Source organism: Adiantum capillus-veneris, chromosome 18 (genome assembly GCF_014529385.1).
Source record: "Adiantum capillus-veneris isolate H3 chromosome 18, ASM1452938v2, whole genome shotgun sequence".
Classification (NCBI taxonomy): domain Eukaryota; kingdom Viridiplantae; phylum Streptophyta; class Polypodiopsida; order Polypodiales; family Pteridaceae; genus Adiantum; species Adiantum capillus-veneris.
The window spans coordinates 155732341-155750548 of NC_140948.1; the positions used below are offsets into that span (position 1 = coordinate 155732341).

At 47.1% G+C, this 18208-nt stretch overlaps 1 protein-coding gene across 1 annotated transcript in view; it reads left to right on the forward strand.

The window, feature by feature from the left end:
- The window catches only part of LOC147436681 (DUF21 domain-containing protein At4g14240-like), a 158034-nt gene extending 143454 nt beyond the window's left edge, over window positions 1-14580 (forward strand). The window contains exons 11-14 of the mRNA XM_086489496.1: window positions 13326-13728; window positions 13852-13898; window positions 13997-14072; window positions 14180-14580. Coding sequence (XP_086345622.1) covers window positions 13326-13728; window positions 13852-13898; window positions 13997-14072; window positions 14180-14329 — 676 coding nt within the window. The 3' untranslated portion in view covers window positions 14330-14580. The remainder of the gene's footprint in view (window positions 1-13325; window positions 13729-13851; window positions 13899-13996; window positions 14073-14179) is intronic.
- Window positions 14581-18208: the final 3628 nt, after the last annotated feature.

An 18208-nucleotide genomic window follows, 5' to 3' on the forward strand; every position in this document is an offset into this window, starting at 1 on the left:
CCCGTTGGCTGATGCGCGCTGCCGCTGCCCGTTGCCCTTGCCCGCCTCATCCTCCCCTCCCCCACCCTTTCCCCCCTGTGCGCGCCCCCTTCCCCCGCTCCTTTCGCCCCGCCTTATCCCCCATCCCTCCAAGTCACTCTTTCGGCTCGCCTGCAGGCTGTTTTTTCAGCTTCCTTGTGAGCGCCTCGTCGCCAACATTCTCCTCGATTCAGCAGCAGACACAGAATGGCAGCTTTTGCTTCACCTCAAAGGGACTCCACAGAAGCCCCCTCGCCCGACACCGTGAAGACGACCCTTCGACTTGCTCTTTCGCCAAAAGAGCAAGCGAGCTTGATGGCCGAAGTGGAGTGTTTGCAAGCCACTTCGGTTATCTGTAAGATCATTAGGGACCCAGTCGGGGCGAGGTTCGGGATTTACTACAGGTCCGTCTTCTCTCCGATGTGGGCAAGATCATTGATGTCCAGATCCTCGAGAGAGGGTACTACCAGGTCGAGTTCGAGTCTGCAGAGATGACGACTAAGGTGATTTAGATGAGCCCACTCAGCATCAGAGCAGAGCTTACTTCCGAAGTTGGCATCACGGTTTTGACCCTACTACAGATGTTCTCGAGGAGGAGGCAGACTTGCCTATTTCGATCTGTTTCCCAAGCCTGAGGCGAGAGTACCTTCCCCTCCTACCTAGGATTGGTTCCATGTTTGGGATAGTTCTGGAGTCTCCACGCACGGCAACTTTAGTTGTGGCCAAGGCCGCAGGTTTACCTATTGTGTGGGTTCTCGTTCGTGACATGTACTCCCTCCCCAAGGTGGTTTTGCTGCCTAGGGTGAGTGGGGGATGGATCACACAGAGTGTGGAGTAGGAGACCTCGACCCACAGCGCATGCGTAGCCTCCCAAGGCTGAGCATGCCAAGCAACCAGATACACAGGACGCATAGGCTGGTGCATCGACTAAGACCAGTGACCAGCCAGTTGATGGTTGGCAGCAGGTGCTGGCCGCCGCGCCGACAGGGGAAGGTTCGTCCCACTGCTCCCCTTGGTGGCCGACCTTCTGCAGCTCAGCAGCACTAAGTTCCGACTGCGAATCGTTTTGACCCCCTTCAACAGGACCTACCCTTGAGGAGGCCCCATCCACTTCTGTTCCTCCGCCTCCTACCTCAGACGCTGCCACTCCACCTTCCCCCCCCCCCCCCCCCCCCCCCCCCCCCCCCTCCTCCACCTTCACCTCCCGCCCCTCCTCTCTCCCTGATGGGGCCCACAGCCTCGTCTCCTGCCCCTTCCGCCACTCCTCCTCAGTCACAGGGTACTGGACACGCTTCTACCCCGAGGCGTTCTCTTGGTAGTGCTTTCTCTACGAGCCGTGTGGCTCGAGAGGGACAACCCCACTTGAGTGCACACTTCTCCCTTTGCAACGGTCCCTAGAGGTCTGACCAGCTTCGACATTTGCAGATGTTGGGACTTCTTCGACTATAGCTTCACTCGATTTCTGGGTGACTCCTCTCCTGACTTGGAGGAGGCGAGCTTTCGAGTCCACATCCTCTTTGTTGTAGCTAGAGGCATTGAGGCCCTGGACACAGCGGTGGGTTTCCCCTTTCTGTTGTGTGGTAGGGGTCTCACAGAGTGGACCTAGCAAACAATCCTTGACTGGCTGCAGATTTAGGCTATTGAGTTCTCACACCACACAGGGGACTTAGTGGTGACAGATCTGGTACAAACTCTTTGGCCTCTAGCCAAGTGCAGCGTGACACCTCCAGATGTAGCGGGGTGCAGGCACATTGTGGTGCATTTGTTTGCTGAGACTCAGTGCCCTCCATGTTATGTATTTGTGCGTGAGGATTCTTGGACAGAGGATGTAGCCCTTCGGACTACACGCTCGGCTTGGGCATGGGCGAGATAGTCACTTCTTGCGCGTTTGTGTCACGCGACACATCCAACCCTATGTGTCCGTGGACAAGCTACAGCATGACATTCAGTCAAGTCAGTCTAGAATAGGAAGTCACCTGGCGCTTTTGTGAGTCTGTTCGCAGACCGTGCATGTTTAGACACTTAGATTAGATGTATATCCTCCGGTTGCACACAGCATGATCATCATCACCATGAGAATCCATCAGAATCCATCAGGGGAATTTTCCAGTGCATTAAACCGAATTTTCCTATTGTTGACATTTTTCACTTATTTATTAAGTGACTTTTGTTGGGAACTAGGTAGGGCAAATTTACTAAGTTCGTATATATAGAAACCTAGCGCTAGCACTTTCTGGCAGAAAAGGCAACAGAAGCACCTTGCTCAACAGGCAACTTCTCAGCAAGACTAACCCCCGCAACAACTCTAGCGTTTTCTCTCAACAGAAGGCCTAGCATTTTTGCACTAGATCAGCCATCGTTTTTGCAGTTGCAGATTCCCGGCGACAGAACCACAACAGATCAGCCCAGCGTTAGCAGATTTTCACCGCAGGAAGACATTCAACCCTAGCATTTTTACATCAGCCTGGCAGTCCAAGCGTTTTGCAGATTCACTGTGACGGAACACCAAGAAGCACCACCATTTTCAATTTTCAGCAGTCAGTACCCGCAGTAGAACCCCTGAACCTCGCAGATCTCACCTTCCCGCAACAGATCCTCGCCGCACAGTCAAATATCGCGAAGTTTGCAGATTCAGCCCGGAAAACGCAGATTTCAGCATCTGCGTTTTCAGTGCGTCATCGTCGCATCGTTGTCATCGACATCATCACCAACATAGAGTGAGAATTCAGCAGATAAAGATTTGCAGATTTCAGCCATTAGCGTTTTCAGATTTCAGCCCGTCTCGTCGTCGTCCTCATCGTCTGCAAGTCCAAGCATTGTAGAGATTTGTGCAATCATAAGTAGACCGCTCTCTCCATAGAGAGTGGGGCCTTCGGAGGAGGGTTTGACAACATTCTGGTGTCGTATTCTCTTCTTTCTCTATCTCGTAGTCTCAGCACCTTCATTCACAATGTTTATCCACTTTATTTGTGATCACTTGCACTCTCTCATTAAAGGACAGAAGGCTCTCCCTTCCGTAAGTAAAAGGAACCCTTGAGCACAGTTCGGAGCACTCATCTTGAGCAAAGTTGAACATTCACTTCCGCTGCACCTTACAGTTTGTCTAGAGGTCGTTCGGATGCGGATTATTCCCCATCCAAACCGGCCTCAAAGATAGCGAGATTGGCTGCTGTGGCAGCATCTGTTTCTCTCACCGACTCCATGAGGATCATCTCATGGAATGTACAGGGACTAGGAGGGCCCCAGTTCCAGCGTCAAAGGGGTCGGTTGCGTCAGGAGCTGTAGAGATGCCTTGTGGGTGGTGAGATTGACATTCTTATGTTACACGAGCACCATCTCTGTGAGAGCCGCATTTGATGATGTGGTCAGATTTTGCGTGGTCGCTATGAAACGTTTTGGTCAGCTGATTTTGGACCTGGAGGCATCTAGGGTGGGGTATGTATGACTATTGCAAATTCTTTGTCGCAGGCCATTGTGGGCAGAGGGATTATTGTGCCAGGCAGGGCTCAGTGGATCACTATGCAGGTTCAGGGTTGTCTCGTGGGCTTCCTGAACATCTATGCGCCCAATGCGGTGAGTGCACGGGCAGAGTTTTGGTCTCAGATTTTTGAGTCTCTACTGCAGGCAAAGCAATGGTATATAGGGGGGGTGAATCCAACATGTTGGAGGAACCCTCAGACAGGGTTGGTGGTAGCCATACTACTGTGCATGGAGTTGAGCTGGCAGCTTGGGAGAGGTTTTGTATGACTCTGCAGGTTTCAGATGTGTTGCAGCATGCCGGCTTTGTGAGGCCCCCAGACAGACTGGCCTTCTCTCATTCGGACCGCAGAGTGGGAGGCGTGAATCTATCTCGGATAGATCGCTTCTACACTAGTGACCACTTCTGTGACTTGGGTGGGACAGTTGGCATTCTGACAGGGACCTCCTTTTCGGACCATGCTCCAGTGATCCTTACAGTGACTGATAGGCGGAGGAGGGGGAGCACGATGCTTCGCATGCCAGAGAGGGTCCTACTGGACTCAGCGCTTAGAGAGCGAGTAGAGGCTCTTGGATAGAGAGCTTAGACATGCAAGAATCTCCTCCTAACAGAGTGGCCTCAGGACTTATTATCTTAGTCTACTCTTTCTTCGGGAGCCTTCGGCTCGCCTCGCTGCAGCGAGAGAGGAGGAGCAGCGTCTCCGACGGGGCGTTGCTTCCTTGCAGAGGATGCAGGAGCAGCACCCAGACAGTCCTTGGTTGGAGGAGCAGTTACAGCAGGCTCGTCAGCACAGAGGAGAGGCGCCGTGAATTTGCTTTCCATCGACAGGCGCTTTCTTTGAGACAGTGGGACCTCGGCATACACATGCCAAGGTCAATCAGTTCAGGAGGCCCGACGGGTCAGTTACTTCTGAGCCAGAGGACATGCGTGCAGTTGCTACTGACTTTTATTGTGATTTACTGTCTACAGAGCCTCAGTCAGAGCGTCAGGATGCATACAGAGAGCAGGTGTGGGCTCAGATGCCTTGTCTTTTGACTGAGGAGATGCGTCAGAGGCTTGAGTTGCCTCTATAGCTAGAGGAGGTGCACACGGCTCTTAGTGCACTCCCCCGTGGTAGCTGTCCAGGTGAGAATGGCTTGACTCCCAGCTTTTTCTTGGAGTACTAGGACTTGCTTAGCTCAAATCTCTATAGTGCTTTTCAGTACATCTTGCACACAGATGAGATGCCTGACAACATGAGTGAGGGCCTGATCTACTTGATTCTCAAGGAGGGTAACTCCTTGGATGAGATTCGACAGTGGCACCCCATCACCATCCTCAACTCAGCCTACAAAATTCTTGCCAAGGCTCTGAGTTTGAGGATTTAGCCACTTCTAGAGATCCTTATACATGGGACTCAGACAGGTCTTGTCAAGGAGTGTAGTATCCTTGACAACATCTTTACTTTTTGGGAGGCTTCTACCCTCGCGCGGCTCGGTGGTGAGGATTTGGTGATTCTTCTTCTTGATTTTGAGAAGGCCTACGACAGAGTTGACTGGGATTTTTTGGAGGGTACTCTTTTTCACCATGGTCCAGGGTGTGCTCAGATGGCACTACCATCCACCTGTGTGGCTCTTCCCTCCTCCCATCTCTTGATTTAACCTCATTGTATATATGTTGTTTTTTAATTAGAAGAGTCTCCCCATCATGTTTGTTGTAGCCCTCTCTTGCAGAGGTGGTTGTAGCCCTATGGGCAGTTTTCATTAACTAATAGAAGGATCTTTTTCTCGGCCAGGACGCGAGAGTCGAAGGAAAGCCTCTCTGCGCTCCCGCATGCGGTCGGAACTGCCCTGGAGTCTCTCGAACTCTCCTCTGAGAGTATGGATCAGCTCTAGCCAAAGATCCCGAACAGTCTCTGCTGGTGCTACTGGGGGATCCTCGAAGATGTGGAAGCAGGGGCCTGCCAGATGAATCAAAGTGTCAGGCCACTAATGAGCTCCCAACACTCCTCTCTCTCAGTGCACCACTCCCGTGGAGTGAGCTCTGTAGGAGGCTGGAGTTTAGGTCGACCCCCCTGCATCACTATCATCCTGCTTGTGGAAGATAGCTCAAACTGAAGAGCACGAAGCCACACTTGCTGTGCCAAAGGACAGTCCCAAAGACAGTGACACTGACTCTCCACAAGATGGTCACAAGCTGCACGTGCGGCCGAGAGATCACAATGTACAAGCCAACTCCTAACTGTTGTAGCTCTGTGTGCAACCAGCCACTAGAACAAAGTGACTTGTCTCGGCTGTCTGAAGTCCCATAGCCTCTCCCAAAAAGCTGCCAAGAACTCAACTGTGAGACCCTCCTCCTTCCAATGAGGTGCTGCAAAACAGGGCGAGCCTCTCTCTGCGCTGCCAGTATGTGATGTCCGAATCGAACAGTGAACTGAAAGAAAGGGACACCTAGATGGTCTGCAGAGGAGAAAGGGTCCCTCCAAAGCCACTCTCCAGGATCCCATTGTACTCGTGCCAGTAGACAGCTCTCCCAAGCCCACAGTCTCAGTGGCCAGTCTCAAGAGCTGCTAGGTCGGGATCTATGACACAAGTCCTCCACAGATGCCCACCACGCGGATCCTCTGAAAATAGAACTCTGCCACTTGCGGGGCCTCTGAAAATAGAACTCTGCCACTTGCGGGGCCTCTACTGCAACTCGGTGTAGGTGTCCCTCACCTTGTAGCTCGATAAACAGGGAGGGTATAGTCTTTGAGCAAGTCCGAAATGAGATGAGAACCTCTAGTTGCGTGAAAGCTCCCATCCATCTGGGCGCTGTTGACTCGAGAGGTGTGAGCCACTCAGCTGGTACTGCCTCTGAGATGTCCTAACACATGCTCAACACCCCTCCCATGCCCTGTAGCTGAATGCCTTGAAGCTTCTCTGACAAGTCTGAAAACTGTAACCAATCACCTAGAGAGCGTGCTGGACCCTCTGCCATGGGACCCCAGGAAACATGAGGCCGATTACCAACCAAGTGGCCTCTCTGAGTGCTAACCATGGGGTTCCAAACAAGGGGCTATCTCAGGCGCTCCTCTGTGCAAGTAGGTTGACGCTACTCCAGGCCTCGCCGCAGTTGCTCCCAAGATCGGAGCAGACTCAGAGTGAAATGGTCCTCCAGTCTCCTGCTTATGCCAACTCTGCGCATCTCTGTGAAAATCCATCGAGTCGAGGGTCGCCAAGGGCCTCGAGCCTGAGGCACCCTAGCACTAAGCCGCTGAAGCAAGAACTCCTTCCAGGGCTCCTCACCTGGAAGAAGTCCTCTGATGATAAACTTCCCAAGAAGGGATCTTCTTTGCTATGCTGGATCTATTATCCCCAACCCTCCCTGAGAACAAGGACGAGTGATGACCTGCCATGCTACTTTGGCTCGGGCAATCTGAGTGTCACGCCCTGAGCAAAGGAAGTTCCTGATCAGCCTCTCTACCTAGCTAATACAAGAACTCGAGAAGATCCAACAAGAAGTGATGTACCACATATTAGCCAACAACACCTGGTTGGCCACTACAACTCTGCCTGCCAAATAAAGTCGTGCGGAGCTCCAATGTAACAACTTCCTCTTGATAGACAGGAGGAGGGGAGCAATCTGCTGCTCGGGAGACAGGTCCAAACCAACCTAACAGCCCAAGTACCGAACTGCAGTCCCTGGAAAAATCCACCTGAAACCCTCACCTGGCATCCAATTGGGTGTAGGAGCACTACCAACTGAGAAAGCCATTGTCTTTCTCCAGTTGATCAGTGCGCCAGATGCACAACAAAAAGTCTCAAGAGCCTGCTCACACCTGTGTAGGTTGGCCTCCTGGCCATCCAAGTACAAGGCTAAGTCATCTGCAAACTCAGCGTCGAGTAGCTCATCTCTCCGAATAGGGAGGAGCAGCCATGTAATCCAACCTGTTTTCAAACCAAAAACCTGCTCAATTCCTCAGCATAGAATAGAAAGAGGAAGGGGACAAGAGGGCAGCCCTGTCTGATCGAACGTGTGAGCATGAAGCAATCACCTCTACCTCCTGACAAAAGCACCTGACTGTGTGCCCGTCTGTACAAAGCTGACACCCCTCTGATCCAAGCATCTGAGAAGCCCATCTTGCGTAGAGATGGGGGAACAAGATTAATCAATTAATGACTGTGAACCAACCATCAACAATTTTGATGGCTGAATGATGGTTGGTTCACAGCCATTGGTTGCTTGATTGAATTCTCGCAAGTCTCTGTAGTGCATTACCATCGACAAGCCTATGGAAACTCCATGCTGTAGTCGAATCAACCCCTTTGTATTGACATTGATATATGAAAACATGAAATCACCTTTTCAAACATAGGTTGCAGCAACCGTGTAGCAGCTTAGTTTGGCTATCCTCTCTGACCTTTTCTCTTGCCTTATTCCTCCTGAAGCTCTCCGTAGATGATGTTTGTCTCCTAGAACGGCACACATGGACGACTCGACCAATCAGTTATTTGAAAGCCCAATGAAGGACATCTTCTGTCTTATTTCTTCATCCTGTATCTATGGGAGAGAAATAAACAACGGACAATCCTTAACGAGTTATGAGTGATGATTCCGTGCATAAGCCAACACATCAACAAGACTCCTGTCAACTGTGCCACTATGGCGATAGTGTTGGTAACTTGGTAGCCTGACAGTAACTGAATGATCGCCTTAATGAGAGAGAGATCTAGGGTCCGACTCCATTTGCAAGGATCTAGCATGGCTGTACGAGAATCCAATGCGCTGCACGTGAGAGGTCTCTCAAATTCAATCCTCAAGTAAAGCAATTAGAAAATATATAAATGGCCAACAATAGCACATCTAGTAAGTATGCATTAGGACACCTGCAATGCAAGCTATTTGTGCATATTCATGCGTTTTCTTCTTGGAAGTCGGCAAAAGTCTCTTCTGTCTTGGAATTCAAGCCCAATTAGGCGCATATAATTGGTCTGCCGCGCAATAACCAAAAGGCACGACCTCTTACTCATACCCTTCCAAATCACGTCCTATGGGCTATTTATAATGTACTCATTCAAACAATTAAACAAGAGAAGCAGTTATTGCCTTATCTCAGCGTCATCTCTCTCTCTCTCTCTCTCTCTCTCTCTCTCTCTCTCTCTCTCTCTCTCTCTCTCTCTCTCTCTCTACTAGATATGATGATATATGGGATTTGTCTAGGGATGGTGATATCATCCTCCTAGGGGACTTCAATGCCCGAACGGGCAACTCTCAGATAGTCTTCTACAACACTTCAGATGAGATGCTTAGAGAGGTGGATATGGTTGAGTTAGGGCTTGACAGATGCTCACAAGACAGAGAGCAGACGGAGTATGGGAGATACCTCATGGAGATGATGATTGCACATGGGTTAGCCATACTTAATGGCTTACAGCGATTTCCTGGAGCAGTTGGTTTCACATGCTTTCCACACAGACACGGGGCCAATACAGTGGACTATGTTATGGCACAGCCAAGCTTTATTCCTTGTATTCAGGATTTCATAGTGGGAGCCAGACCAGTGGGCATAGCAGTGAATCATGCATTTTTGACATTTTCTGTTTCATTTCAGTATAGTACAGCCCAGACATCAGGAGGTAGGTCATATACTCGTTATACATTTACACCAGAGACTGACTCAGTTTATAGAGAGGAGATCTATAGCCGTCTATGCACAGTTGGTCCTGGCCTCTCAGTGGAGGAATGCACCACTTTACTGACTGAGACACTGCATAGTGCAACATCAGAGGCATATCCACACACTCAACCCGGGTCGGAGGTGATATTCTAGGAGCATGCCCCAGAATAGTTGGTATGATGAGGAGTGCAGAGAGATGAGAGCCCAGCTTCAGAGAGATCTTCTTTTAGGAGTCATCACTTACAGACAATCTCGGATTGCTTCCCGACGGCTTGTGCGACGGAAGAAACGAGCTTACTTGGCCCAGATGGAGGGAGACTTGTATCAGCTGTTCTTGAGTAGAGACTCAGGAGAAGCATGGCGATTCTTTCATGAGCACTCCCCTCCCCCAATGATTACTTCTCCTGATGTGTGGGGCCAATATGACTCATCGTTATATACGGTTCCTGGACAGGACCCCCTTCTAGATCCTACACAGCCATGCCCACCTACCGACACCTTCTTTACCACTGAGATGGTAAAGAGAGCCATTGACAAGATGAGGACCAGCACGGCATATGATCATGATGGTCTAGTAGCAGAGCACTTTACACATGTCAGAGATATGTTGGTAAAGGTTCTTGCAGTGTTGTTCAATTGTGCTATGTGTGAGGGGTTACCTGAGACTTGGAGGTTGTCTACTATTGTGCCCATCTTCAAAGCAGGTAGTCCTACAGAGCTTGGGAATTACCGCACTATTATGGTTGGGCACACATTGGCACTGTTGTATGCATCCATTCTTGAGCAGCAGTTGAGTAGTTGGGCAGAGGGTGAGGGTGTACGAGCAAAGGGCCAGGCCGGTTTCAGGATGGGTTTCTCCACTCTTGATTATATTCTGACACTCAGAGCCATCAGTGAGGAGGGCAGGTCACATGGGAGATGGATTTATTGTAGCTTTGTGGATTTTCGCAAAGCATTTGACATGGTACCGAGAGCTCAATTGATGCGCAGTTGTAGGAGATGGGGGTTCCCATAGTGTTGATTTGGGGGATTATAGCTCTATACAAATTAGTGATGGGACATGTACGCACTCCAGAGAGGATATTTGATTCAGTTCACTCCACCATTGGGGTGAAACAATGTTGCCCATTGTCTCCTATTCTATTCGGTATGTATGTTGATAAGGTGTCTGATTACATTGACAGAGAGGGTGATAGAGGTGCCCAGCTGGTAGGGACGTGGATCCCATTGTTGTTATATTGTGTTGATCTCTGACTCACCAGAGGGGATGCAGCGATAGTTGGATGCATTAACAAATTTGCAGAGGATAGTGGATTGTCTGGAAACCTTGGTAAAACCAAGGTTATGGTGTTTAACACCACACCATAGTGGATCAGGAGATCAGCACCGACTTTCACATATGGTCGAGATTGTAGAGTATACAGATGCATACATTTACCTTTGGGTTGTCTTCAGTGGGCCGAGGTTTTCTTTGGGGAGGCTTGGAGAGGATGTGTTCGCAGGTTCAGTTCCAGGAACCTCGGACAAAGTTATGGTTCTTTGATACCTTAGTAGACTCAACTATGTTGTATGCGGTGCATACATGGGGACCTTCTGTAGGCCAGGATGGTTGGAGACGTATGGAGAGGCCCTTGGTATCTATGATCTCTCGACTGATCAGAGCCAAGGCCTCCGTACCCCACGCTATCATTCGAGCAGAGCTAGCTGCCCCTCCTATGGAGATTGAGGCGCTTACCAGATCAGTCTCCTTTGTGCACAGCTTGTGGGATACTACTAGAGAAGATATGCTAAACTGGCCCTTGAGTCTTCCAGAGAGTTAGCTCTTCAGGGGGACACTTCATGCTGGTATGCACAGATGACATCATGGTTTCAGACGCATGGTTTCACCATGGACAGGCTGCCCCCTTTCCAGTACTCTCTTCAGGCACCCTCGATGTTCTTTACACGGGTGGAGATTACTAGACTCATTCGTCAGGACCTGATCCAACTGGATACCAGGTTGACATGGATAGAGTCGCCACAGGAGTTGGGCACGAAGATGGATTTCTGTAGAGAGCATCTTCTCCACCTCATAGGAGATGGGTTTGTGATTCGGACCAGCTACATGGACACACATATGTCTCATGGTTTGCGGTGTGCCATTGGTCAGATACGCACATCCTCACATCAGCTGGAGATTGAGACTGGTTGATTTAGAGGGATACCAGCAGATAGCAGGATATGCCGCTTATGCCAGTTAGAGCCAGAGACAGAGCTACATTACATATGTCATTGCACAGTGTACTATGAGATACGGGGCCGTTTCCACTTCTTATTCAGAGGGTTTCGGTCCTTTCTCTAGGGTCATGAGTTATGAGGATCAGAGATGTCTTGGGCTATATCTACTTGAGTTACACAGATATAGAGACACTTTACTGGGGAGAGATAAGACAGTCCTAGAGACAGATTATAGATTTCTTTTCACTAGATATGGGACAGCCAGAAGAGCATTTATCATTGCAAAGCTCGGCCCACACACATTCGACCACTACCGGCACTCTCATCGACTGAGCATTGGAGCTACGGAGATCTAGACGGCCACAATTGAGGAGAGGGGCTACACAGCATCGACGGAGATTGCAGCAGAGGATTTGAGCCATACTCTCTCGATATCCAGAGTGCAGATGAGGATGGATTCTAGTAGTAGTATCTAGTTCTTTTGTACCCAGACATGGTATTGGATTCACCATTTTGTGACAGATTGGTCTCATAGGTCATTTTGGCCTTTGAAGACGTTAATATAACATTTCATCCGTGTGCGCGCGCGCAGAGTCATGTATGTGTGCATGTGGCTGCCATGGCCTTCTCTCTAAAACTACTACATGGTATCAGAGCCGGAACGGCCCTACCACCGCGCTCATGAATTAGTGTAACAGGGAACGGGGGGAACACAGCCCAAACGTTCCGAAACGGCGTTCCGAACGAGGCCCGTTCCCGAAACGGAGATGGGAACGGAACGCCGTTCCGGAATGGGTATAACCGGAGCAGTATTCCGGCAGTGTTCCGGAATGGGGGGAACGAGGCGGAACATGAGGCGGAATGGCAAAACGTGGGACGGAACGGGCAAAAGTAGGCATTTGGGGGGAAAAAGTGGGCTTTTGGGGGCAGATTTGGGGCTGTTCGGGGAACATATTTGGTGCAATTTGAGGGCAGGTTAGGGGGCATATTTGGGGTTGTTTAGGAGTTTATTTGGGACTAAGCTGAATGGAGGTAATTCAAGCCTTACTCTAGGTGGACCGTTCCGGCCCTGTTCCCGTTCCACCGCCCCCTCCTCCTCTCCATTCCCGTCCCGTTCTGTTCCCGTTCCCCGTTCCCGTTCCGGGTAACTATGTCATGAATAGCCGCCACCTCTCTCTTTCATCATTTCTCGCGCCATCCCAATGCTCCAACTCAATCAAGAAGATGCCGCTCCATGTACCTTGTCAAACGCGTCATTCTATCGAAGCGTAATTAAAGAATGGTTTGCGGAATTCTTCAAACAATCGCAATGGCGCGGAGATCGTGCATGAAAGTTTGCGGAAAGGTGGAAAGCGCCGCAAAAGCGCAAAGGAAGATGTCGAGCCCATGATGATGCTGATGTCGAAGCCGCACATGAAGAAAAGACGTGCTAAACAAAGAGCCGCAATGAAGATGAAGAAGTCAAAGTTCAAAATCGATCCAGGATAACCTCGCCATCAACTTGTATCACTTACCTATGCACCGCACGTGTCGCAAGGCACACAAAAAAAGAACCCACTCTTGTAGCTTCACATACGCACAATTTTCAATAAGCTCCGAGCTTCCTGTCTTGCGCCCCAATTGCGTTTGAGGGGGGCTGTTGGAATTCAAAGCCCAATTGGGCGCATGTAATTGGTCCGCCGCCAAATAATTAAAAGGCACGACCTCTCACTCATACCCTTCCAGATCACGTCCTATGGGTCTTTTATAATGTACTCATTCAATCAATTAAACAAGAGAAGCAGGTATCGCCTTATCTCAGCATCTCTCTCTCTCTCTCTCTCTGTATGCAGTCATGTATGTGTGTGTGTGGCCCCCATGGCCTTCTCTCTAAAACTACTACAATGTGCTGCATGTTAACGTTCTCATGTGTAATGCTTCATATATGGCCTGCTCTTGATTGCATATCAATTCGTACTGCCATTGCATATGCAGGGTACCTGCAGATACACCTTTGTACGACATGCTTAATGAGTTTCAGAAAGGTCAGAGTCACATGGCAGCAGTTGTTTCTACTGCTAGTGACGGTTTTCGAACTGCTAACAATGGGGGCAAAGCTGTTACATGTGCTGATCTTCACAATCAACTGCTAGATGATTGTGTGGCACCTGGGCAAACGCCTAGAGATGAGTGTTATCTTCAAGATGGAAAGTCAGCTCATTGTGCTGATGCTGCCGACGCTTCCCACGAGTGTAGACTAACCGTGGGCAGTGAAGATTCTCAAACATGTTCCTCACAATTAGGAGGCAGTGAAGCTACAAGACAGCCTTGCAAGAATACTGAAGGGGAAGTCATTGGTATTATTACGCTTGAAGATGTTTTTGAGGAGCTCATCCAAGTAAGTGTCTTACAATTATCATACTTACAAGTCGGTAATCAAACTTTTGGGATTGTTGGTTGAAAGTTTGTTTTAGAGGCCTCTTTGCATGCCATTGATTTATTCGTTCCATGCTATATGCAGGAGGAGATAGTTGATGAGACTGATGAGTATGTGGATGTGCATAAAAGGTATCAACACCTTTGTCTTGATTGTGAAGTGCATTTTTGTGGAGAAACGGAAATAGTCTATTATCTCAGATTGATGGAAACTTACCGCCTTTCTTTAGGATAAGGGTTACAAGTGGAGCACGTTCATTTTCCCATCTTAATGGCCTAACAGGGCAACATGGTGGCCTTTTGAGTGTAAGTACCGTCTTAAATATGTATTCATTGAAAGATTGCCTCTAAGCTGAGATGCCAACTGAATGCCTTCAATTTTTATTTTATTTTTTTCACTGATTTTGAAACAGAATGATGTGTGGAGTAATGTGTCTAGAAGTGCGAAGGCGGGTAAAAAGGCGTCGGGAAAAGTCTTAAGCAAGCCAATCAAGTTTACTTCCTTGAAACCGGTGTACAATCTCAACACACCCCTGTTGGATGACACTCAAGAGCTGAAATAATCTTTAAAAAGCAATTTTGTATTTGTTATTTTACTAGCTTAAGTGATTTCCGAAATTGTTAAACCTCTGGATCTTGGACCAGAGGTGAGGAATTGTGAATAACGCTACTGTGCCACGCCAACTTTTTTGTGCATCTTTTAAGCAGCACAAGATGGCTCTTTTCCTAGATGATGTTCTTGTCAACCCAAAAAGGGTATACTTGGAACCGGAGTTTCATGTAAAAATTTTAAGGTATTGCATTTTTTGTTGTATTCGATTCATTAATCTCTCAATTGTACAAACTTATCGATGTTACGATCTTTAGTCCATCCTCTTTTTTGGAATTGATGGCACCTTGGAGCTTGGCACTACTTGGGGCTAGGGATCGGAGCTGGGTTGGCTGCCAGACGGATCATGACTTGGGTCGGCACCAACCTGAGCCCGCACTTGAGAGTTGACAGGACCTCACCGGATCTCGAGTTGAATGTCCCTTGCGAGAGGTATGGGACCGCATGGGGCGTGCCTAGTAGGAGGTAGCCATCCAAATTGCAAGAGCAGAAGCACCTTTGCGCCTTGGACAGGGCATGGCCATCGCACCTAGTATTAGAGCCCAAGTCGACCACCCTTGGGGAAACACCACAATGCACGGTACGTGGAGTGGGACTAGCGTGGCTAGGTGAAAGGCCCTTCAAGTGGAGCTGCTTGGGCTCTAATACCAACTGTCATGCCTAGAACTCTCCTTGAAAAGGTAAGAATTTAAAGGACAACAGGATTGCACCCTGGTAGTAAAACACTCCTAGAATAGAATCGACAAAATTAGTAAAATCACATGCATTGAGAAAATTATGTCTAGAAACTTGGGCAGAAACTTTAAAAGAACAATGCAATACACAAAATATCCACTTTTGGCAGGTATGATGGTAGTAAAGTCTTACTAGATCTATTTGACAGAACTTCCCCGTTCACCCAGCTCTATGTTTGCAACTTTAGCCTCAGATAAGAGACATTTTTAGCAAGGGCTCTTTGAAACGAGATTTTGATGTCGTATGAAGTCCCAACGACCTCAAAGATTCAGATGACGAGTCTTGATCTCAAGACCTGATTAACAATCTTACCACACTTAGTGATTGACGTTTGTTAGTCCTCATATGTTCTTGCAACCCCCTCTTGAAAATAATGCCATTTCTTTAAATATGCAGAAGGTTTCACTTGGAAGAAGGAAACTCATGAAAGTATAAGGACGATTTTTATATGCCCTGACCAATAAGAAATGTTCTCTATAAGACTCCCAAGATTTCCCAAGTCATTTAGAAGGTTGATTGTCTATATCTTGATGACTGCCATTGCTAGAAAGAAACCATTTTCTTGGTTGAACTGTTGAGACAACCTAGATTCATGCCAAGATTGAAGGTATTAATGGAATTTATATTTCAATTGCCCAATCTTTTGCCTTGAATTTCAAGTTTTATTGAAGCTATAGCCAGAGAAATTTACACTACAAAATCGGGATATGTGAGCATTGATCAACGCAATACTAAATAGCGCCCCTTTGTCTTCCATCCTTCTTATGGTTTCATAATTTCCTTTGTGCTAGTTGCAAATGAAAAACCAAATAACAGTAAAGAGCCATGCATATTAAAGAGGCTACACCCAGATAGTAAAAGCTAGGCATAAGGGTGAGCATGTCTAGATCCGAAATCTATATGTATCTTGCCCATAGTCACGCTATGTTCTTCGTCTCTAGTACTTTGAGAAGTCCAACATGAGGTGGGTAAGTCTCCCTTATTGATGTAAATAAAAGAGGAATTTTTAATCATGTCCAAATTAGAAGGCAATTGCAAATTCCTTTTTGTTAACAATTGTTTTCTTCACCTTCTTTATTATAGAAACTTTTATTTACAATGATGATTTAAGAAAATACCATTGTTGTTATGCCAACTAAATTTTCCAAATAGCCCTTTTCTTCATCTCACGTTATTACTTATCATTGCCATAAGTTGCAATTGGAGAGCTATTAATCAAACACATTTCTTTAAAAGAGCAAAATCTCCGGAATCAATGCTTAGGTAGTACATTCAAAAGGAATGCGTCACTCGTAGGCTTCTTCAAAATCCATAAGCATAATCAAGAATTCCCCATCTCTCCTTACTGCCTTAAATATGGCGATGGATATAATGGTGAGAAAACTATGTGTGTTATGCATTGCCTTTAGAAGCAAACAAAATCGCAATAGGCCTCCACTTCTTCATAAGTAGTTTATCTCTCCCTTCCATGTCACACACTATGCCATGCCAAGATAATGGTGTTGAATCGTGATGTATTTTGACTATCCATGAAACAAAGAATTCAAGGAAATGGCTATGCCCCTTTGATTGTTTCAAGTGTCATTACAACTCTACCTAGAACTGCAATCTCCACCTTCCAACTAAGATTGTCTTCAAAACTACAGTAAAATGCTTTAATCATCTAACGGTTGTGCATCTTTGTTGTGCTCTCTAGCATACAACATTTCATTGGGCATTTTGTGGGTCCTTGCTGAGCCAGTAAGATGGCAAGTAAGATGGCAACTGATGTTTGCCACATTTTATTTCTTGGAACAATTATAATCCCCAAGCCTTTCGTAGGGAAAATTTCTTTTTACCATGGAAAATCTTTACCTCCTCCATTTTAAATAGTATAACTCCCCCTTGTTACTATGACACCTCCTCCTTGGAAGATTTCATGTGGATTGAGGGCATCTTGTTCACTCATTGATTCAACATATTAATCCAATGGCTCATTCAATTTCTAGCAAAGCATGCTACTTTCTAAGTGATTTTCATTGGGGGAGTATATTTAGCAAGGGTTCCAATTTTGGAGTAGTATTCGGCAAGTGTCAGGGTGGATTGCTTCATGAAGCTAGTTATGTGAAGGTGGAAGATAGAAATTCTTTCTGGCTTACATAATAGTCTATTGGGTCTCCTCTGTGACACCATTATCTTTGCACCGTTTCTCACGTAGAAGCTTAGCTTCTAGCCTACCTTGATTTTTAGCCCGAGGGCCAACAACTAAGAAATAAACATCAAGTGCCTTGGTCCATACGTTTGGATCTCTCTCAATCGTGGCATTTGCTTCATTGATTCATGAAGAATCCATTTGCTTAAGCAAGTGTTTCTTATTGTGCACATATGCACAAAAATTATCTTCCAAATTTATGACCTCATTGACAACAAGATTTTGATTCGAGAACCATTAAATGGAATAAAATTAACTCACAGAAATTCCGTTAAAACTGAGTCATCATCAGTTAATAGGAGCTGCTAAGACCGAAGACGTACGGATGCACATCGAGGATGAATACAAAGAAGCAGTGAAAATTGGAGTTAACACATTTTTCACGTTTTTTCAAAATGGTCATGTATTATAAATTCCCGATTTACTTCAAGCCATTGTAATATTTTAATGTGTTACGGGATCAATGGGAGTTCCAAGTCGTAAAGAACGTGTCAATTAGTGTGCCTAGGTAGCAGATTCAGTAAGTGATGGAGCCCTAAAGGCCTTGGGCGCCCTAACATTGCATATTTTTACCCTAGGTATATAAGGCAGTGTGTAAAAGAAATTAGGGTTCTCAAGCTGATTGGTTGAGAGCACTCTTTGGTGAGAGCTCTTGAGGTATGTGGCTATGGAGTCTTTGAACTTCTCCTTGCTTATGTGACTTAGTTAACACTAATCAATGCATAATTCTCTTTCACTATGTCTCTCTCATGCTTCTTATGATTGCCTATGATGCTTTGATTAGCTAGATCTTAACTAATTAGTGGTTAATCCCTTTCTGATCTTGTGTGATTTTCCTCTTTTGCTTGTGAGTGCATGTAGGTTTGATTGGAGTGTGGTGCTCGATAGATCTATGTGTGTGTATTT